This window comes from Ostrinia furnacalis, unplaced genomic scaffold, assembly GCF_004193835.3.
Source record: "Ostrinia furnacalis isolate ACB-3 unplaced genomic scaffold, ASM419383v2 OfSCF0155, whole genome shotgun sequence".
Lineage (NCBI taxonomy): Eukaryota > Metazoa > Arthropoda > Insecta > Lepidoptera > Crambidae > Ostrinia > Ostrinia furnacalis.
This window is the reverse complement of record NW_021130394.1, coordinates 425698-449620: the sequence shown is the minus strand read 5'-3', so window position 1 is coordinate 449620 and position 23923 is coordinate 425698. Positions and strand designations below refer to the sequence as shown.

The window sequence follows — 23923 nt, the reverse complement described above, 5'->3', positions numbered from 1 at the left end:
TGAAGAGATTTCATCCTTATACTTAACCCTAACGATCGATGCAATAAAAATACAGGGTGTAATTTTTAACAAATTTTAGTGGTTCGATTCCCGGGTGTGGCAAACAAATTTTTAGAAATCTTTGAATGCAATTCTATTTCTTTTCAAAAATAAAGGAATGTTTCCTTTGAGTAAAATTTTCTATCTACAGTATTAAGAGTACTTTCCCTCCAGGTGGCATTACAAAATTCCACCCTGTATATACCCGTGTGTTTCCTGGCAATTTGTCTAAGCCGAGTATTAAACGATACACGCGCGGTGTACGCATGGAGCGACGTCGCGTTGCATACGAGCTCCAAATTTTTTACACTAATAATTTCGTCTTCTTCCTGACTCATCCGCAAACAAAAGATGCCCAATCAGACTCCGTTACAAAGAATTTTCAAGTAAAGAAGTTCTAATGAAAATTTTATTTTCATAATATTCAAATAACATTATGGACAACAGGTAATAATCAATAGAATTCCAAAGTACGTTTTTAATACGATCTAAAATGTTTTTGTTACCGAAATCGTTATAACAGAGTCCGCTTAAACTATTTTACAACTATCAAGGAACTACATCACGCAATAATTAAATTGGATGAAGTATGTACACATTCAATCCATATTTCTGTTGCGTCGTGTTTTTTTTTTAAGAGTTTTATCTTTTTTCACATTTATTATCTTCTAAGTGCTATACATACAGATGTGTCTCAATCAAGAATGATCTATTTATATTATGATGGCTTGCCTGCGACATCCATTCTAGGATTGGCCACCGTGAATACGGAACCCTAAAAATGGGGTAATAAGAATTAGTCATTATGACTAATAAAAGCATTTAAAAACCATGGTGTTAAACGTGAGTGAGACGGAAATATCGTTTATTTTAACGATTCAATTTGGGAGTAAGACACATCTGATAAAATCAGGAAAATATTTACACAGTTAATAGTTGTGTACGCTCCATACTGTACAATACGGAACTCGAACACAAATCTTATCCAGCGCGTCCCCTAGCGCCTTACTATACACATACTTTGGATTATCTACATACAGTTTGACTATGGTAAATCTGCTTGATTTTGGAAACAAATGTCACATAGCAATGTCAAAAAATATTGCTTCCAAAAATTGGCAACAACCCTGCCGTAGCAATTCTGCAGATTAAATACATACATCTACGCTACCTGTAGTAGTTTTTAGGAAAATTAATCACAATTGCAATAGAATTCAGTAAAATATCATTTGCCGATTTCTATTGGTCCAGAAGTCCTAAAAAATAGAATCGACTATGAAAACTACCTTCCCTCGAGTGACGTAACGAAACACGCGACTGACGTACCATGCAAAAAAAATGCGCGACTACTTCGTAAGGTGTCCTCGAAGACAAACAAAACATAATGGGCATTACTAATGTTTGCGCTGCATTTGTATGGCAATCGTCGATGTTTCGACGTATTGTTTCCACGACGAGGGTGGAAATAAAACGACAAATAGACGTCACCACACGGCTTATTTGTACACATAGTACCATTAAGTCTTTGAATTCGACGACTATTCCAAACATTTGTCACAAATAAGCCACGCGCCTTCACTTCACCGTCATAGGAATATTTTTCTTTGACACTTACTTAGATCACTACACACACGGACAACCGTTACGGAATCATTCGTATAAACGACGCCTTTTAATGCTAAAATGTATTGTTTATTAAAATGTATTCCACTAATTATGCTGTAATTGTCTTTGGTTTGTAACACTATTGTATTAAAACTGTTTTGCACTGATATGCTAATAAAAATTGTCATCTGACATACATAGCATGAGCTGTGAAAACATTAATAGATAATCTATACGAGTGAGTATACTATACGGATACGGTAATATGCAATTAAAATAATACACATATTATATGAATAATGTGTTGACATCTCATAGCGTATGCCAATATCTATTGCAGTGTCCATATCACTATTGATAGGTGCTTGAACGAGCAGCGTGTGGCCCGCAAGCGTGTTAATATTGCGGCAATATTCATAATCAGGCGATATTGAGAATATTGGCGCAATATTGTTGACTTGGCGGGCGGTATAGCCGAGCGTGCGCACTTCACTGTAACTACGGGCGTCGGGTGGTCTCCGGTGGCTTAGTGGTCGTACTTGAGTATGGAGTCGATGGAGAAGTCGGGCCGCCGCCGCTGCTCGTACATGATGTACGTCTGGACGGCGTGCAGCGCCTCGGGCCCGTCCGGGGCCGCGGGCGGGCCCCGGCCGTCCCCGCCGCCGCGAAACTCATTTCAGCTGGGCTTTTGCTGCACCTCCCGCATCATGAGCTAGGGAAATAGAGATTGCTTAGAGCGGTTTTACATTTTATTAATATTTTCACTAGTAGCGCTAGCTATCAGGTCTTCGACCTTTTGGCTGGTTCGGGCGTCGAGCTGGTGCTCATGGCCCGTGCTTCTTCTCGGCTGGCTACTGCCAGTCGGTGGTTGAGGCGTCGCTTTGGCGACGGACTGACCTGGGCTTCTACCTGGCACCACTGTCCCACCGGGTGAGTCGACGTTGGTCGAGGCCCAGTGAACGACCAGCGAACGGGCGGTTCCTGGATGCCAGGGAGCTTTCAGGCAGTCATGTTTAGTCAGTCCGGAGTTGGGTTGGGTTGCGCGACAGATGCGCTATCGATAACTTCATATATGACAGCGGATGCCTACCTTCACATTATAAAAACGCCGCTGCCGCGCTGCAGTCGCGCTACTAACGCCCTAATGAGCAAGCGCTCTTGAAGTGTGCTCTTGTGTGCTCACAATAAGGTAGTTGACACCCTGGTCAACTGAAATATTTTTCATGAGCTCTCTGGAGTGGAGGCAGCGTACCGGAAAACGCAGCGTGGGTCGTCCACCCACAAGGACCGACGAAATCGAAGCAGGAAGGCGTTCGACGTAGGCCGCTACCAACCGGGCAACATGAAAAGCGTTGTGGGTGGCCTATGTTCAGCAGTGGACGGGTATGGCCACAGAATAATAATAAGTACTACGTACAGAAGTTTTACTTCGCGAAGGTATTTAAAAAATGTAAGCTCAATGTCATTAACAATATTATGGTGTAATTTAGTTTGTCTCAAGAGTCAAGCACCGTTTTGTTGACAAACGTCAGTGATTGGTACTGCGCCGAAGCTATAGGGCTGACTTCGGTAAAATGATGTGACGTGAGGTGCCAAACTGCAGAAAATGGGGGAGGAAATACATGATTTAGCATGAATTATCATGAATAATATTAACTACTTATTTACCTCTCAGTGTCTTGAGGCAACTTAAAAAAGTACATTCTATGTTTTTATATTATTTAGGCAGTTAAATACTGCACAGTATTTAGTACACCATCTTCTTTATTTTCTTCCATCATACACAAGAATACGCGTGCGTGAGTCAATGTTCGCTCGTATGTGAGGCCTTGTCGAATAGTATCCTGTAGGTGGGTCATCGTGCGTGTTTTGTTTTCGATGTAAACTCGCGGAGATGAACAGGCCTGGTTTTATCTTGTATTGTGCCTGTGTCTTGTATTGTGTACTAGCTTTCCGCCCGCGGCTTCGCCCGCGTGTAATTTTGTCTGTCACAGAAAAACTTTAATACGCGCGTTCCTGTTTCAAAAACCGGGATAAAAACTATCCTGTCCTTTCCCGGGACTCAAACTATCTCTATATAATAAAAGTTTCATCAAAATCGGTTCAGTGGTTTAGACGTGAAAGAGAGACAGACAGAGTTACTTTCGCATATATAATATTAGTATAAAGCCTGGTCCGTGAGCACGTAGAATCCCGTCCAATGACCTCAAGCTGCCCATCCTTGTCGCTCGCACGTAATTATGTTGCTGTCGCGCTCGCACACTCACTGCGGGCGCGCGTCGCACAGTCGCGACAGCAATATAATTACGCGCGAGCGGTAAGGATGGGTAGCTTGGGGTCATTGGACGGGATTCTACGTGCGCACGGACCAGGCTTTAGAAGTATAGATTGTGTTAAATCTATATACAGGGTGGAAACGATAAGTGATCTCACGCGGTTAATTCTAAACTATACAAGATATCGAAAAACTGATTACTGATCCTGAAAGTGCTTCACGAGCTCTTTCAAACGATATCAGTAATGGAATACAGAATTAACTGGATCTCTCCGAAAATTCAATGTTTTCAGCCTCCATACTAAATGTATGCCAGTCACACAATATTGGAAGTGTTAATTTTTTTTTTAAATAAATAATAAACACTTAAAATTAACTCGTAAATTGCATTCCAGTTTAAAATTATTCATGGAAAACATTGGTCAGGCTTTACTGGCTATAATATTATCAAGACATGCGTGCCATGACTGCGGCCGTACTAAATGTATGAAAGCTGGAAACATTTAATTTTCGGATAGATCCAGTTTATTTTATAACTTATTATTGGTACCGTTGAATAGAGCTCGTGAAGCACTTTCAGGATCAGTTACCAGTTTTTCGATATATTGTATAGTTTTTAATATTATGTGGTTTTACTAAATGTATGGAGGCTGGAAACATTGAATTTTCAGATAGATGCAGTTAATTTTGTAACCTATTATTGGTACCGTTGGATAGAGCTCGTGAAGCACTTTTAGGATCAGTAATCAGTTTTTGGATATCTTATGTAGTTTAGAAATAATCGAGTGAGATCACTTATCGTTTCCACCCTGTATATAAAAGAAAGTCGTGTTAGTTACTCCACTTATAACTCAAGAACGGCTGAACCGATTTAGCTGAAAATTGTCAGGGAGGTAGTTTAGAGCCAGGAGAAGGACATAGGATACTTTTTATCCCGTTATTTATTGCCATTAAGGCGGAACAAAGTTCGCCGGGTCAGCTAGTAAACAATATTCTATTGTACCTGGTGTGGGCGCTCCGAAGTGATGGTCTCGGGTGCCCGCACGGATGCCGACGGCGCTCGCACCTGCGAGTTGTCGCGCTGCAGACGCGGCGGGTCCGGGCCCGGCGGCCCCGACACCGGGACTCCGCTGGCGTTGTACGCTGCACGCGAAAATACACCCATGACTTACGTGGTAAGGTCGACAGTCGAGAACTCATGCGAAACACAAGTGTTAGAAATGTCTCTTATTTTCATTTTATACTAGCGGCCGCCCGCGAGATCGTACGCGTGGACCTCGTTTTACCCCCGTTAGATATCATGTAGATGTCGTTTGATGGGACCACATGAATATTTACGAACGTCAAAAACCGTAGTTTGTCCAGCGCTGTAGATTTTAACCAATGACGATATATGGCGCTTTTAGACACGTCTTATTTGTTTATTGAAATTTATTTGTCACGTATCGTCATATATTATAGCCTGTATGTTAATCTGGGATATAAACAATAATACTGTAAAGTTTCAACAAAATCCGTTCAGTAATTTTAGCGCGAAAGAGTAACAAACATCCAGACATCATGACATCCAAACTTTCGCCTTTATAATATTAGTAGGATTTTTTATAAGGACAACCAATATGACAAACACGCATACAAGAAAATGAATCATTTAACTAAAAGAGCTAAAAACTAAAAGTCTGATAAATTAACGATACCCAGTGATGGACACAGGAGAGCTGGATTGCGACCATTGACACCTTTATGACGCATAGAATGGATAATAAGAGGTGTCGGATTAATTAAAATAGTTTTATCCGCTGTAGGTCACCAACGTAGTTCTTATTAATACAGGAACAAGGATGAGACTGCAAGCATCATTTTAAGCTGATGACAGGTTGATGATCACATAAGGTTCTTCTTCTATCATCGTCTCCCTCAGTACACGTAACAGATGAACAGGGATGCGACTGCGTCCGCCATTACAGCCATCCGTAATAAACTTTAAGCGGTGACTGGTGCGGTGGAAGACGTATGTAGTCAGGCCTCTTGGATGCAAGCTGTGCAGGACTAACTGTTGGAAATCTTTGGAGGTGTCGTTTGTCCAACAGTTGAAGTTCTTTGGTTAAAACCAACAGTATCAGGTGACTAGGTTCTCTAGTGTGCATCTGTACATCCTTCCGCCGTCAAATATATTTTTCCGATGTGACCGCTGGCATCGTTCCAATTTAGACGATGGCCAGGAGTGAGTAGATCATCAAATAAGGGCTTTTCCATTATCACCTCTTTCGGCCCTTAAATTAGATATTTACCAGCGTGCATTCGTACACCATCTACGTTTGTCTGATGGTAAGCGGTATATCGGATCCGGATGGTGGTCTAGGTGGCGTTTCTCCAGCAGTCCGTCTTTTGGTTGAAACGAACAATCCCTCCACCATTCCACGGTTCTACCTGCCTCACGGCGTACGAACCGAATCTCGGTAGAGCGGGCACTTTGAAATAAACAGTAGCAAGCATCTGCTACTGTTTATTTGAAAGTGCCCGATCAAAATGGATGATTACCAGTGTGCATCTGTACACCGTCTACATATTGTCCGGTGGAAAGCGGTATGGCGAGTCGCGCGTTGACAGCCAACAAGTGGTCGCGGCGTTGAAGCAGGTTGCCGACGTGTTCCTCAAGTCGCACGTTCTCAGTGCGCAGCTGGTGCAGGCATGATAGCAGTGATGCGACTGTAATATAGAACGTTAGGTCAAAGTATTAATGAATTCTGATTGGTTATTCAAACACCATTCCTCTCCGCTTTGGCGGGAACCGGACCTTAGGATAGCCCTTCTTAGGGTGTTTCCTGTAAGGTGTCAAGCTGATGTTTGTATTTTTTTTTTATTTTTGATATTATTAGGCTTTAATTTTTTCTTGTTTTTCGGGTTAACTTTTCCCAGATTTATTTGATTTAACAGAATCGCTATGAATTGCAGATGTGTGAATACCCACCTTCCTATAGTTAATGCAAGATACAAAATGTTTGCTAGTAACTTAATAAATATACTTTTAGCAGAATTTTATAAATTTTTTAACTTAAGTTTAAATTCAATATAGAACTTAAATTCGTTGCGGGATCAATCATTTAAGGCGGTAAGCTATCCCTCGGGACTATTTCATATTCACTGGTTGAGTTTCATTGAAGGTCGCGCTGTAGATCTTGGCTATACAGGGGTGGAAAAGAGAGGTGGGATTAGTCCCGCAGCCCTTTTGAACCCAGCCTATCTGTATGATATATCAACAAGATAACTTATTTTCACAATATAGCTCTATTAGAAGAGCAAAAACACAATGAGCCTACGTTCACAGACCTCAGTAACTGTAGTCAACTGTAGGGTGGTCAATAAACACTACCACGTAGGCCCAGTACGTATTATTAAGTGGGTGTATAATCTACGCCTATTAAAAATAGCGCTTACAAATAGTCAAATATTAAAATAAAAAAAATAATTAAAAAAAATCTTTAAGTCTTGCTCTTATGGAGCCTTCACATCTCTCAATCTTTCTGCCCTACCAGCGCTTCGAGACCAACATTTGGCAAGTGCTGAGAAGAAGCGCCGTTACAAATTCAGTCACCATTGTCTGCCGGTTGAAATAAGATACGGTCAGAATAATTATTTTTTTCTTATTTTTCATAAAGTAGTCACTATGCCCCTACGGCACCGGCTTATCGTTGAATTTTGGGACAGTATGTATATCTTTCAAGATACCGAATTTAAATCCCCGATAGCTTTTAACGTTGGATAACAAGTCAATTCAAGCACATCTTTCATCTTGGCTACACAGGAGTTGCGGCGGTGGGAACGAGAGGTGGGAATGGGAATAGTAAGTCAAGTCAAACAATGGCGAAATATAAGAAGGTACTTACTGTCGAAATGCTGCGCTTGCTCCATGAGGAACTGTGAGCCCTGCTCCCACTGCCTTTCTAGCAGCTGGTCGAGGCTCTGGGCGCTGGAAGTGCCGCGGCCTTGCCCGCCGCTCTGCGAAATAATAGATAAATAAATAAAATTTAAAATATCATTAGACATTTTACACTACGTTTCTAGTCCCAAACTAAGCAAAGCTTGTATTATGGGTACCAGACAACAGAAATAAAAAACAATAAGTTATTTATAAATAAATTCATGAGTCTTATAAAATACAAATTGACGTGTTGTGACTGCCTTTGTGATGCTTGTTCTAAGTTCTGCTGGCTAGCTACCACCAAGTCCACCAATCACCAGTTACTTCGATAGTGAGTGTAGTGGAAGTTAATAAATGAAAAGAGTGGACTGTATGAAAATAATTGTCTATTCGGTATAAAGGACAATGACCAAAAATGTATGGAGTGTGGTCCAAATGTCCACCACTAACGAAACCTATGTAGTAAAATAGTCTACTAAATACTGATTCATTATAACCAAACCGCAATCAAAAATATGCTGTCAGTAAAAAGTTATGACTGAATGAAAAGTCTGTTTTTTACCTTTTCATCCGAAAAATGTTCTTGATATCATTCTATTCATTGCACATTTTGGACTAATCTACGCATGTTATGTCATGTCGCATGTGGCGCGGGGTTATAGATGAATTTTATTAAATATTATACTAACTGTGCCTACGACTTTGTACGCGTGAAAATTGTTTGAATAATATTTCCCATTTTTACAACATTTGTCTTTACTGCTCCGCCCCTATTGGTTGTAGGGTGATGTTATTTATCTTAAAACCATCCTTGATAAATAGGCTATCCATAACAAAAAGAATTTTTCAAATCGGACCAGTAGTGCCTGAGATTAGCGCGTAAACTACTACAATTTTTAAACAGTCATAACTTTTTACTGACAGCTTATTTTTTTTTTCGTCCCATACTGAAAGTTAATCTCTATTTAAAGGACTATAAGCCAATATAGGTCTCATTGGTGGTGGACATTTGGACCACTTTTGGTCATTGTCCTTTACAAGATTATCGAGACCGTTTAGTGCAAAGTCGTTGAAGAGAGTGCGTCAGGATCATTCGTTCATTGCTCGTTCGTTCGCCGAACGCTCGCCGCTCCCTCCGGTCACGCCGCCCGCGGGCAATGTCCGTGAGTAGACAACCACATTAACAGCGTCTCGCCAGTTGGAGGTAAGATAGCCAGATCCTCTGTGGACGAGGGTTTCGGGTAAAGCTCGCTTCCACCTTCGGCTTGACCATTACTGTCAAGTGTCGATTAAGTGGAATGCAGGCCAAGAGCTTTTCTATTAGCAAATTACCAGACAACTGTACCTAAAAAGATGATAATGACAATATTGGGTCCATATGTTCACCTTATAAAGATTGCAGGAATGCGCTGGATGCAGGCTGGTCCAATCGGTCAATCTGGAAATCATTGTGGGAGGCCTACGTTTACCATTGGACGTTTTGTGATGATGATGACGTCACTCACCGCGGCCGCCTTGTTGATGAGCGGCGGCGGCACCAGCGAGTCGGGCCCGGCGCCGCCGGCCGCGTGCGCCGCCAGCTCGGCCGTCAGCTGCTCCTGCAGGCGGCGGCTCTCGGGCCAGCTGTGGAGGTGACGTCACTCACCGCGGCCGCCTTGTTGATGAGCGGCGGCGGCACCAGCGAGTCGGGCCCGGCGCCGCCGGCCGCGTGCGCCGCCAGCTCGGCCGTCAGCTGCTCCTGCAGGCGGCGGCTCTAGGGCCAGCTGTGGAGGTGACGTCACTCACCGCGGCCGCCTTGTTGATGAGCGGCGGCGGCACCAGCGAGTCGGGCCCGGCGCCGCCGGCCGCGTGCGCCGCCAGCTCGGCCGTCAGCTGCTCCTGCAGGCGGGCGGCGGCTCCGCTCTCGGGATTGAGCTCGTTGCCCAGCATATGCGGCGCCGTGCAGTTCACGCCTAGTCGGCTGAAAATACTACTTTTACAATGTTTGGGAACTTTCCGTATTCACTGGAGGATGATCCTTTAAGAGAACGCTACCAATATGGCCAAGATTTTATTTTACTTTCAATATACGCAGGATTCTAGTGCTCGAGGCACCTGCTGGAAATACGCAGTAGCATGGTATGCTCACAGAACGGAAGAGTAATGTACAGTAGTGACTCAATAATTATAAGGCAATTCAATTCCATGACGCAAAACTTAGCTAACACAAGGGTTACGTTGCATTGGCGATAATGGTATGGAGTGCTTCATACTTTTATGATTGATGATACAATCATTATAAGAAAACGCATTTATTGACGTATTTCTTTAGTTTTGACATTAACGAGTTTTGTTGCCAAAATGATATGTTGCCACAAAATTACTTTGAATTGAACATTGCCGAAATTATTCGAATAAACCCCATAAGTTTGCCTGTGTTTATTTTGCTATCACTAAAGCTTTCTGCTAGTTTTAACTAACGTCTAGAGTTGTGCGCGTTTTTGTAGCGTGACTACCATAATAATATACGAAGTATCTTATAAATCAATATAATATTCCCAGAATACTTACTTAGCGTCCAATTTTTGCCTCAACGGACGTTCTGAACCTGGAAATAAAAGAAATATGTTATAATAAAAAGTATTCATTAATCTATTTTTGTCGGTAAACAGATAAGTATGTATATCATAACAAAAACTAAATTGTCAATACTTTTTCAGAGTACGACAATTTTGAATACATCAGACTAAATTACTCTGCTACTGCCTCGAGACTTTCTTTCTTGACGGTTTGGAAATCAAATTTAAAGCGCCTGTATTCTAAAATAAAGTATCAAACTCGTTTCCAAAGTACGGCTCACTAGCAGCGATATAAAAGGTCGATACGACTGTCGAGTTGACAACATAATCTGTCTCTTCACATCTTGTGTATTTGTCGTAATGCCTCGTTCTCCCGCCAAAATATATCAAAGTCAGACGGGTTCGCCCATGACATTGGGTTTGTTTACATTTGGTATCGCTTCTCGTTGGCCGTACTTTAGATTAGGCCTGTAATTGGATCAATTTTAATATAAGAATATCACCAAGGGGAGAAAGAGAAAAAAAAATAGATCACGATCACTTACTCGGCGATACGGGCGGGGAGTCTCTGATAGTTTCTTGGTACAGAGGCGGCGGCGTCGGCTGCGGCGCGCGCCTCACATTGGCCAGACTTTGCGACGTCACGGTCTCAGTCACCGAGCCTAAAGCAGAATACACTCATCAGCACCCCATTCAACAGTCAACACAATCTACAGTGGTGAAATAAGAAAGGTTCGTCACCTCTGAGTCGATTTTTGTATGCACCACCTTGAAACAGTATATTGGCAATATTAGAATGTGATAGAAAATATTGGACATAAAAAGGTGGGTTTAGTTAAACTAAACGAGCATAGATCTGGAGCATTGTTTGCTCGTTCTTGTTATTTTGATAACTTTTGTCAACTCTATTGCCATTTATACTAAACCCACCGTCATAGAAATCACAACATTTAAAGCAAGCATACGTTTTCTTTGCTTTTTAGCGACTCATTTGTTCGCGTCACGATAACACAACACAGAAGCATGTCTTGTTCCTTAAAGAAAAGTTATCCTTTTTTGCCTATTACCCGTTAAACATTCTGCCAAAGTCACTTAAGTAATAGTTATCACGTCACAAATAACGCTACTATCTTTGAACTTTCAAGTGCTAAATTGATAAGAGACTTCCGAGAAATACTTATAATTTATCCACAAACATTATTTATTGTGTCTTTTTTGTATTTTATTGCGTATAATACTGTCAAGAGTTTACGAAGTGAGTAAATGAAAAATTACTAGATTTCTAAAGGTTAAGTTTTCAAACAACACATTCCTAACAACATCGACTTTAATGATTCAACTAGTCTATTGTTTAGATTCAACACTAAATAAACAGCAGACGCTCAACAACATGCGAAATGCAACATAAACTTGGAAGCTCACGCACACAATCAAGTAAAAAGACAAAAGACTCACGCATCGGCGTCGGCGGCGGCGGCGCGGTGGCCATGTTGACGACTGAGGCGGCCATCGCCGCGCGTTTCTTCGTCCGGATCGCGGCCGGCGGCATCGGTATACCTGCCAGGTTGATGTCTTTGCTGGTACCAGGCACACCGCTCACTCTGTTGGCCAAACGGTCGAACATGTAACGCAGTAGCTCACTCATCTTGCACGGTTAAACAACGAATGAAACGCAATAGTAAAGTGCATGCACGCTACATTTTCTGCAACGCGGGATCGGATGACAAAATGTGCTGTGTAAACATTTAGATTCGCTGACACATATTAATAAGATGTCAATGAACGCTTATTCTATTGCTGACACGGATAATTACTACGCATATTGTAATTATATCGTTATAGTTTGAAGAGGACTCAATATATTTTTTTTTCAGGATTTGAACCCATATATTATTTACAAACCTACAGTAAAAATACTAGCTATAGGAAATATCTGAAAAGTATAATTTTGCATAGCAAAAAAGGAAATCATACATCGCAAAGCTCGCAGAGTTGTTATTAGCATCACACACATTAAATAATTCTAAAATTAGAGTTCACAACATCATCATCGCCACCACCATCATCATCATCATTACTGACCCCAACATACACCACGAATCCCAATAAAATAAAGCTCTTGTACAATTCCTGCCAACATTCTTTTTAATTAAGCATAATACACCAGTTGCAGATGCTGCCTCAAAACTAAGGAGTTTGCGCAATAGCAATATAAATTATAATATAAAAATGCATAATTTACTCATTTAGAAGAATAATGCGGGAATTGAACCCACAGGATGAACCACTTAACCAGGTGGCCATTTACTTACCCTTTACTTAAATTTTTATTAAATTTTTCTTTGCAGATCAGATACAGGTGCTGCTCCAAACAAAGCAAAGTTTACGCTATAGCAATAGTAATTTATAAATACTTTTTTACTCATTTCGAACCATGTGGGATTTGAACCCACAGGTTGAGCCATTTAACCAGGTGGCCATTTAATCTTTACGTATAATTATTTTCATTTAATTTTTCTATACGCTCTGCTCCCAGTAACACACAAAAGTTGATAAAACATGCATTATGCAAATACAATTATTACGCTTCTCTCGCAAATGCAACCTAACATGAGCTACGCTATATTTTCTTCTGTCCTAAATTACTTGCAATTTTAATTATATCCATGCAATTCTTTTGTTCCAGATTCAGAGAAAGGATTCTAGAATACACGTCGTATTAAACGGGATTTGAACCCGCAACGTCCTACGCCTGCCAAATGTATTTAGGTAACCGCTCTTATGCCAGCAAATTGAGAATAAACATACGCTAAGCGCGACACAACTGAACAATTTACATTTTTCCTGATCCTATAATTACGTTCAAGCAGGGCAATCAGTTTCAGGATAAATTCATTTACGCACTGCAACACTGGCTTATTCGCTATTGATCGTTTCTTCGACGAAGACGCGCCCCACCAATTTTTGGTCCAGGAAAGCGCGGGGTGCGGCGAGTTTAATCCGATCAATCCGAGCGTTAATGTAGTGTTCGTGTGCACTCATGGATGACTTAGCGTGTACCGATAACACTCAAATATTAGCGGAAGAATGGTGGAGAACGTCTTCGTGGATGAAACGATCTATAATTCGCTTAGCAATATTTCGCGCGCTTTTCAACATAAAAAGTGCACATTACCTAGAAACGTATAACAACAGTGATAAGATATCTACTTTAGAATACAACAACAATTGGAGAAACAAATCAATGTATTACAAACAAAATAATTATAAAATGGACTCGAATAGATTGTTGTCATTCTCTGGTATTGAATCGATTGTAACAGTTTGAATTGATTGTCGTGGACTAAATACAAAATAAATAATACTACAGACAATTGCACCAATTGTCTCACAAAAAGCAGGTCATGTTTAAAAAAAAGTTTGAATTGCCCACAGCGGGGTTCGAGGACGGGTTGGAATGAGTTCCAACATTATCTTATTACAGACATCAACTCAAGAGCTTCCTGCGGAGTTGTTCAAAAGAATCGTTGCAAACCATGGGAATAAATCGCATGCAATTTCTCGTACAGAAACAATCAATCAAGTGACTTCACTTACCCTGGCTTGTTGGGATCCTGTTGCATCTCGTAGGCGACGTTTAGACCTCCCCACGCCGAGCGGCCGGGAACGTTGTGCGGGATGTGACTGGACATACTAGGCTCCATAGCCGCCTGAAAAACAACACGTTCACGTTACGACAAACATCTTTCAAAGACCTTGAAGATCCCAGAAGTAAAGAAGAGCTATTATCATAACGCCCATTTCAAACGTTTTGTTTGCAAATTGAGCAAAAAACAGCAATTTCTTATGCACCCTCACCTCACTAGTTAGTCTTTATTTACACAATTTTTTGAAGCACTGCCTACTGTAATATGTGTTGTTGAGTTGTGAGATGTTTCTTCGAGGTCGTCTACGTTTGGACTGAAGTCGGTGCGACTCCTGTTCATAAACTTAAGGCCTCACTTTAAATGGTTATCATTATCAGTTAGCGGATTGGCTATCACTCTGGGACTTCTTGAAGGGTGACTCACTTTATTCAACTTATTCGCAAAATTATACACGTCCGATTGCTCTTTTGTGGGTTATTGTAATGACAATAAAATAACATACATATTATCCCCCTCGACCATATTGCGTGACGTTTAATAACACAATATTATTAGCGAATAGCGTAACCTACAATCCAAAGTATTTTTATATGGGGAAAAATGGCACATACTCTGCAATTACAGAGTGAATCCCTAAAACGCAGGATATGTGCTAATAATAGGTCAACGGTTGCTGAAAACTATTGCCTGGGCCCAACCTGCTTTGCTAGAGCTTTTTTAGATTAACTCGTATGAAAGAGTTTTTATTTCTACGTTAAATATTACTTTCCGCAACCACACAACTAGGGATACACTATTTTCTCGTAAAAACCTACTACTCTCTTACGGAAGAATTGACAATGTATTTATGTTAAGTAACTGCCAAATGAAGTAAGTTATTTTTGGCAAATAAACGTGAATTTAAACAATTTAAATTATCATTTAAATATGCAAATAGGAGTATTCAAACAAGCTGTTTTGGTGAATACCAAATAGAATAATCATATTTATCATCACTTTACAAAAGGTAAATGATTGGGTTTGAGGAATAATATGTGTTATTTCTGTTTATTAAACGTACCTAAATCAATAATAACCTATAATAATAATAATAACAAACACATATCGTGTTACGCGTACGATTAAATTTTAAATTTTAATTAATTCCTGCTTATTAATAGAATAAGTAACTAAATTATCATTTAAACAGAATTTGCCAAATAAACAACAACAAAATAACGAAAAACGTCAAAAGCAGGATAATAAAATCACTAACATAACCAGACATATTATCAGTTTAACGATAACACAACAATCAAACACTGGCGTGGATTATTTACTTTGCATTATGACTACACAATATCAATATCGAAAGTGCATTTTGTATGTTTTAGTAAGTTTTGATAAGTTAACAAAGTTTATAAACTTACCATTGCGCTTGATAAAACGTGTTGGAATAATACGAACGTGTATTTAGTAGTGGATTCATACCAACGCCGAGGGCAGAGCACTTGCGGTTAGCGCGCGGCATCGCGGCATGGGCATGGGTATGATAAGTATAGGAGCGCCAAATGTTTGCGGCAGATGTTGACCACGCGGCCGCGGATGCTATACTGAGGCGCACATGTGCGTCTGCGCACGCCTAAAGCTACCACTCGCCGCTTTACACCCAAACGGACTCTATTTCAATGCAACTAGGTTCTATTTTAAATGATAATACAGTTAAACTTCACCGTGCTTTATGGAGACGAGCAGGTAGAAAAACGGGCAGGTACGCTTGCGACTTGCTAGGATAGGACGCAATAGAAGATACGGTTCTAAGAATTGAACGCACGATTTTTTAATTTATTGTCTTAGGATTGTTTATGATATTTTTCAAAAATGTACAGTCATTTTTTTTCGCAGTTTACATGCCGCTTTACTTTTTTGTTATAAGTTAATAGTGTCCGTTGTTTAAATAAACTGTTACGTTCCGTAATAAAGTAATTATGTACGGGGGAATGTTCTAGACAGTTCGTTGGTGATTCTAAAACAATTTTTACTGCCGCATTAAATTGGAAAGTACTTTTGTATGAGTTTACAGCAAGGCCGCGGTAACCCTATTGAGCCCTTGCAACAGTTGCGTGTGCCCCTAGGGGTCTTGTATTGTGTTAAAGTGTTCCCTTCATTTTTTATCTTTAGAAGTTCTTAGAAAGTGCTTATCGTTTTGATAGTGTAATCTACACCTTCGGTTTAATACTTTTCTAGTTTGCGTGAGAGAATACAATTCGGAATTATTAAGATTTCGCCATATAATATTTTTTTCTGAACTATCCTGAAGCCAACAATGTTAATATGTAATAATGTTGCATAATAATAACTCAAGTTCAGTATGTTTTTTTTTTTTACATTTAAATAGTCCCTTTAAGTCCTCGTATAGTGACTTCTAATTTTTTTATCTGGGTCGATATTTTCTATTATTGTAGCTATTTATTGCACATTTTTATACCTACACTCCTACATAGTTATAGATAACCAATTAATACGGATTGAACGCATTCCATACATACTTTGAACATACATAAATTGGCTCGTCTGTGAAAGTAACCCCGCGTACGAAGTCGCGGGCACATTAATGATAGAAATAAAACAAAACTACACTTACCAGCTTCTGCGGTTGATGGAATATGTGAGGGGAGAGCCTCGACAAGTCTGAGGCAGCGGATACCTATTATGTACATAATAAATCAATTACTACATAGTATTATATGTTTGGTTATTGTGTATCAGGTTCAAACAATGACTAAGGAGAAGTCTTAATAATTTCAGTTAAAATATGAGATTCTAAGACAATGTTTTAAACCACATTATTATATTTATGTACATGAGGCGTATTTTTGAAGATTATACGAATTTTAACAGATGGTTAATTTAGCAAACGAATTATTCACATGTTTCAAAAATACGACTTCAAGTCAAAAGCGGGCACATTATCGATTGAATCTTATTGGACGGAACACCTAAAGACAATAACTTGAATCAGATTTTTATTGTTTTGTGCATGCAAATACACCTGTGGTACATATATTATCTTGAAATTATTGATCAAGTGTTAACTGATAGATAGTGATACTTCTCCCGAATAAAATATGCTAAGATAGTGACCCCGGTAGATGTGCGACAGTTTCCGAGACAAACTGATATAATTTTCAAGTCAAAACAATTTCACTAATAATGGCCAAGATTTGAATATAATACTGGGTTAACAGTTGCACATCTCACGAGTTCAATCGAATATAATTTAACTTAAATTCTGTAACGGCGGAAGCTAAGCAAAATTACTGAAGTAATTAAATCATGCGCACACGCTCTCCCGCTTGGTAAGCGTGTGTTAGTAAGTTAACGTATAAAGTATAATTATACTTTATACCTATAACCTAGTTTTTCTATGCTAACATGACATCCTCTTAAATCAAATTTGATATAGTTCCAAAATACTGAACTGTCCTATCCATGACATTGACAGTGGGGCGCCACCGTCAATACCGGATCGCTGGTTCCGATTTTTGCCATGTTGGAAACCATATAGTTGGACGATGGTAGCGCCCCCCTGTCATTGAGTTTGGTGGGACAGTTCAGCGTGGGTCATCTGTATGCGTTATTTTAATCGTCAAAATAATTCAAAGTATTCCTGATGATACTAAAATAAATGACATATTTTATACTCATGTTAGTGACAATGCCGTTGGACAATCAAATGAAATAATTAGTTCAGGTGATGGAAAACATTTCACAAACAAGCAATTTTGGAGGAACGCCATGTTATCATAGAAGTTGGATCGTGGATAACTATCACATTAGACTGATACAAAGGACACGCATGTACACACAACGAGGTAAAAGATTATAACGAAATGTAAAAATACATGCAATGAATGAAATCACAAAGGAAACGGAAACAAAATCAAATAAAAAATATGTGTTTCTCAATTTGATACTAATCTAGTGGATATTAGTAATGAAGTGTTAAAAAGAAACCACCCCTCTAGTCCCACTATGAAGATGATCTACTGATAAATAAATATGATAAAATGTTGAGAAGCCGAATGCGGTACTAAAATTTGGTTGAGTTCTGACTTGCTGATAATGTGGTAAAATATAATCCCTAATTTAAATTTGGTAAGAAGTATTAGCCACTTTTTTCACTTTGTATCCTACCATTCGTGATGGTTGCGTGTACATCCGTCGGCTCTATAGACACTACGACACGTACGGTGCGAACCATTAGTTTCAAAGGCACCTTTTAATTTCGGTTAAAAAGCCAATTATTGGAAAAGACCCTGATGTGGAACACACATCACAGTCTTGAAATCATATAGGTAATCATCTAGTGTTTTAAAGTAACTAATAATTCTCTAATCGATTTCTTTTTCTATGAATTTGACACAGTCTCCGCACCGTAGGTCTGAAAATATCCTGCCACTGTATTTTGAATCTTTCTGACAGTTTGTAGTGATAAACACTCGTTATATAAATTACTGAATGGACAAACTCCATAATCAGTGGCGTTTAAATGTAAGAGATCGATTGTTGAGTAGTAAAGCAATCAAAACAGTGGTAGCATACAACATCGAGTGTCTAATAAATTGATCGTTAGTATTTTGTTTGTTAGCAACTGCAGCTGTCAAATATGAAAATGCCAATAACCCTTGTCTGTAATGATGGAACCTGCGCGTGCGTCGAGAGGTTGAGTCCATGGCTGGTAGACGGTAAGGGCACGGAGACGAGCAGCGACCTATGCCCCTGCACATTGCGCTCCTTCCCGGCCTACACAACCCACGCTATTAGTACTAGCTAGCGTTAACACGGTAGGGTCAAGCGGCCGCGGTACATCATGCTAAGGTCGGATTTTTATTTCGTGATCGTAAGTGTACAGAACATCGCATCATCATCAGTAAGGCAGAAAATTACATGTCTTGACTGCACGAATCTTGGGACGTCTCAGATCTAAAATATACATTAAATATTGAGTATATAGATTACATATAATTCTTATGTGTTTTGAGGAATATTATGCATTTGAAATTAATTGATTAGATGCAAAAAAAAACGTATCTCAAGCATCTCAAGTGTAGAATAGTCTAATAATCAAATTAGCAGGTTTATTACAGGTTTGCAAAATTGATGTTTATTGCAATCCATATTTTTAGATCACGTCATAAAAATCCAACTCTATGCTTGCTGTTAAGCGACAAACTAGGGAACACATATTTCTTTTTAACACTCACGAGCTGGTTAGAATTAATGTCGTTGTTCATGTAAGGTAATCCAAATGAGTGAGCCCTAGAAATACCTAACAAATAACGTTAAAATATTATTTTTTAGACAAATGAACTCGGAAACAATAAAAAAATAGATATAATATAAAAATTAATAAACAGAACTGGTATGTCCTTAGAATAAAGGTACTTTACAAAATTTTAGAAGAGATTAAAAAACTCAAATCGTGACGACACACTCGTGGATGCAAACAAACTGTTGAGGGAACACAATAATGCAGCTCGTCGTAACTTGAGTTTACTTATCAAACTTGTGACGTTTTGTCCACAAACTCAATTACTAAAACTCAATTTTTGAGACGATTCAAAACATATTTAAAGTAAAATGAGTCGTAGCAGCAAAATATGGATTTACTAATATATAAAAATAGATGAAAATATAATATTTTTAAAAAGCAGGTCGCATTTTATTGCTGACCCAAAGATCCTTCTTGAAATAAGTCGAAGCGTTTAAAATTGCGTTGTTATTTAACCCCAAAGCGTTGCCTCATATAAAATTAATAACGGAAGCAAAGCTGAAGCATTTCACCTAACTGTATACTTTAATCGTGAATAAGTAATAGGATCTTTTCAAGATTTTAAATCAAAATAAATCATGCGTCAAAAATATTTTTGAATAAAATCTGTGATTGAGCTAAACTGAGTATGCAAATTATTAAATTTGAATATACTAGCAGACACAAATTTGATTTTACATGGGAACTTTAGGATATTATTTGATTTGTATCTGCCAATATTTTCGGTGACATTAAAAAAGACTGATACGAACTGATACACAATGAAGCGTAAAGTCAATGTTGTAACTAACCTGTGGGGGAGGTTGGGGTGAGCGAATTGTGGACGCTGTATTCATGCCGCTGGGACCTGGCATCGGGCTCGGCAGGTGCCTGAGAGGTACACAGTGACAGTTGAGATAGATACTATAGTTCCAAAATACTGAACTGTCCTATCCATGACATTGACAGTGGGGCGCCACCGTCAATACCGGATCGCTGGTTCAGATTTTTGCCATGTTGGAAACCATATAGTTGAACGGTGGTAGCGCCCTCCGGTCATTGAGTTTGGTGGGACAGTTCATCGTGGGTCATCTATATGACACAACTAGTTTCCTAAAAAAAATTAGAGTCCGTCAATTTGAATATCAAAAAATATTGGACACTTTTAATTGTTAATCAAAATAATTACAAAGTTATAGTGCGGTGAAGTTCCGTGCTACGTCACTAAGTGCTGCACTTTTGAGCACTCTTTGACGTCACGGGCCTGTTCTTTTGACGCGGTTTATCTCTTTAAATTTTCATTAGTTTGAAGTGAAAAATACGTGTCCAATATTTTTTGATAAGTTAACTGACGGACTAATTAAAACTGTTGCATTTTTACCCAGGAAACATCCCTATTGACACAGCAGTTCACAGCATATCACGACATATTAGAAACGAAGGTCCTGGCTCGGCAGATGTCTGTGACATTTGAGACAATATCATAACCAGGTTTGACAATTGTCTAACTGCTTACATCACGACATTACAAACGGAGGTCATGAACCTTCCGTCAGAGCAGTAACAATATTGTACTGGCAATACTTTATGCGTGTGGGTGTACAATCAGCGTCAAATTGTTCGTGACACCCAAAGTAAAATCCCCACTAAAAGTAGTCGCAAGTCGCAAATACGCGCGCACAATTCGCGCGCGTAAAACCGACGCTGCGCCGCCACCGTGCCATCAAAGCATAATTTCTCCCGCGGCAGCGATGTTCACGCGGCGCGTATAAACAGTGCAAAGGCGCAGCGACGGCACGGCGGCGGCGCGGTAGCGGCGTCGTGTGCAGGAGCGCTAAGTAGATTTTGTAAATTCTTTTGAGAAAACAAATGTCTTTAACCCTACCTGGGGCTAGGGTTGGATGCCGGGCTGTGCGCAGGCGGCGGCGGTGGCGGCGGCGGCGCCGGACTCAGGCTCGAAAAGTGTGCGGGCATGGTCACTGCCTCGGATCCATCCGTTTTGGCCTGCGAAAGACACAATTTTTATACGGATCCCTTCAACATTTTCAGGGCACGGCCCCTGATATGCCATGTTACGGGCGGGGGGAGGAGGGGGATTTTGTTTATGCACAACAAGGCAGCTATTTGACCACAATCGCACCGTATAATCGTATCCAAGTTAGCACTATGAACTATCATCTTCAAATCAGTAGCCCAACATCAGTAGCCATGCCACCCCGTCCGCCCGCTATATACGAAACTCTTCGACTGTGGTGACTAAGTTTGTTGCGGCACTTCTTCTCAGCACTTGCCAAATGTTTGTACCGAAGCGGTGGTCGGGCAAAAATATTTTGAGACATGTAAAGGGTCCTTAAGAGTAACGCTTTACGTTTTTTTAATAGTCTAAAAGATTTTAAGTAATATCTAATGTATTTTTTGTCTGAATCTGTTGACCTCAGCGCTGCATTTCAGAGCAATACAAATGAGATTCTAGACGCGACAAAACGTGAGACAATGTATTCGAATGTCACGTGTCTTGTATTAACAGAATATTATTGAATTATTGTAGTCGAATGAATACATGAATAAGTTATCATTTATTTATGCACTTTCTCCAATCTATTTTACTAACGCCGGCTCAGTATTACAGATTATTATAGGAAGCACTGTTTTCTAAATATTTACAAAAAGCTTATTTGTACAATGTGTTCGCAAATAAACGCAAAGTGCGCGACTTAAGCTAAAATTACAAAAGGAAGTTCTTATCTAATCCCGGAAGAGACCTCCTTAGGTGCACTAGATGATAAGACACAACATGTTGCGCAAATATAAAGTTTACGATTTTAACTAACTTTAAGCATTTTCAGTTAATTTATATTTTCTTACCACCAATGCCAAGATGCTAGAAATTTGAATAAATTCAAACTATGACGTATGGTTTTGAGGGTTCCGTAGTCCTGACAGGGAACCCTTATAGTTTTGATATGTCTGTCTGTCTGTCTGAGGTTTTGCATGGAAACTATTGATGCTACAGAGCTGTAGTTTTGCGGAGGTATGTATATTAATCACGCCGGACAAAAACTAGAATAAAATTTTGTAAAAAAAATATATAAATATAAAGTGGGGATGAATTCTTTTTCTTCTTCTACCCCATCGTGTGGGATACCGTTGGATAGGTCTTTTAAAATGGCTTAGGGGTTTGTAAGACCATTTTTCGATTTAGGGATCCGTTTGCAAAATGTTAAAGATTAAAGTGCCAATTTTTGTTCGAGTAGATCTATGGTCTTCTGGAATCTGGAAACTAATCTCAGCCTATATGAAAGGTTTAATTATAATTCGATAAAGGTCATATAAAGTACCTTCTTAATAATTTTATCCATGGGGTCGTGTTGTATCTCGTTGTTGCCGGGATGAGGCCCCTCCCACACACTCGGTGGCGGATTCACCTCGTTGGGCTATAAAACAAAATAATAATCATGAGAACATGCACACAACTTTGAACATTATGTCAACTTAGATTATGGCTCATTATTGTATGGGTTTGGTAGTTCACATGTCTAGTACGGATTAAAGTTAAAATAAAAAAGTTTATTTAATTTTGACCAAAACTTGCCACTTATAAACGTCAAAAAAAGAAAAAGATACCGCAGATGCGTATTTAGAGGGCAACTTTAGCGTATTAAAAAGTATTAAAAAGTATTAAAGCAGTAACGCTACCCTATATTGCCCTGTCGAATTATGTCGTTCAAGGACATTGCTATGAAAAGTTGGGAAATTAAATGGTTTTTTGTTTTGAGCTGTTACCTCCTAGAGCTAGTATGACCTGCAAATATGGTATTTAAAACAAGAAACTTACCACTACTTGCGGTGCGGTGGAGGTGTAGTCAACTGGAGTAGCAGCAGGCGTGTTAGCTGCAGATATGGCTTTGCGCTTTTTTGTCTGCTTGGTGTCGATCGCGTCTGTGTTGGTGATCACCGACTCCTGGTACGAAGACGGCGGCTTGCTCGTCGGGATACTATGCACCACTGATGTAGTTATAGTTTGACTGAGGAAGAAATAGTTGTTTTGTATTAAGAAAGTAATAAAAAATACAGGTCACCTAGACCAATTAAGTTTCTTTTTGTCTAGATAGTGGTTAAATAAAAAACAAGTTCCAGACAATGTTATCTTTGTTGAAAAAGCGTAAACATATTTTCTTTCTACATGTAGTACTTACACACGTCCTTGAGAGACTAACTAGAATGGCTGGTGTGTCTCAATACACAAAAAGCCCCCTCCCCCCCTATTCTTTCTTATTATGTGTGCTAGGCATATTATGTGTGCCGGGTACACTAAGAAAAGCTGAAAAAGCTGAACCCGGAAACCATGAGACAAACATACTGTTCCCTGATAGTTGTATAGACTAACTATTCCATGATTGGACTGGATATTATCTGTGACCGTACGTCGCTGCTTTTAGTAAACATTTGTCCACCATCATAATCATTTGAAAGATACCCTGAGTGCCCGAGCAACTGCACGCAGGAGGATTTAATGAATGCTGCTGACAACGCCACTCTTAGCGGAGTTTTGGGCTGACACTGTGTAGGTTTGTTGTCGACACG

General features: G+C 39.6%; 1 protein-coding gene across 17 annotated transcripts in view; it reads right to left on the bottom strand.

The window, feature by feature from the left end:
* Positions 1 to 679: 679 nt before the first annotated feature.
* The window catches only part of LOC114352957 (coiled coil domain containing protein Alhambra), a 39167-nt gene continuing 15923 nt past the window's right edge, over positions 680 to 23923 (bottom strand). For 5 of the 17 annotated variants that reach the window (XM_028304736.1, XM_028304750.1, XM_028304772.1 and 2 more), the window contains 16 exons: positions 23175 to 23364; positions 22678 to 22773; positions 21225 to 21343; positions 20152 to 20230; positions 18712 to 18831; positions 16670 to 16732; positions 13997 to 14109; positions 11855 to 12000; positions 11141 to 11167; positions 10945 to 11061; positions 10392 to 10428; positions 9627 to 9810; positions 7807 to 7918; positions 6461 to 6628; positions 4923 to 5062; positions 680 to 2356 (listed from right to left, as the gene is read on the bottom strand). In XM_028304736.1, coding sequence (XP_028160537.1) covers positions 2321 to 2356; positions 4923 to 5062; positions 6461 to 6628; positions 7807 to 7918; positions 9627 to 9810; positions 10392 to 10428; positions 10945 to 11061; positions 11141 to 11167; positions 11855 to 12000; positions 13997 to 14109; positions 16670 to 16732; positions 18712 to 18831; positions 20152 to 20230; positions 21225 to 21343; positions 22678 to 22773; positions 23175 to 23364 — 1747 coding nt within the window. In that variant the 3' untranslated portion in view covers positions 680 to 2320. The remainder of the gene's footprint in view (positions 2357 to 4922; positions 5063 to 6460; positions 6629 to 7806; positions 7919 to 9626; positions 9811 to 10391; positions 10429 to 10944; positions 11062 to 11140; positions 11168 to 11854; positions 12001 to 13996; positions 14110 to 16669; positions 16733 to 18711; positions 18832 to 20151; positions 20231 to 21224; positions 21344 to 22677; positions 22774 to 23174; positions 23365 to 23923) is intronic. The other 12 variants (XM_028304811.1, XM_028304851.1, XM_028304843.1 and 9 more) reach the window with 7 other exon arrangements.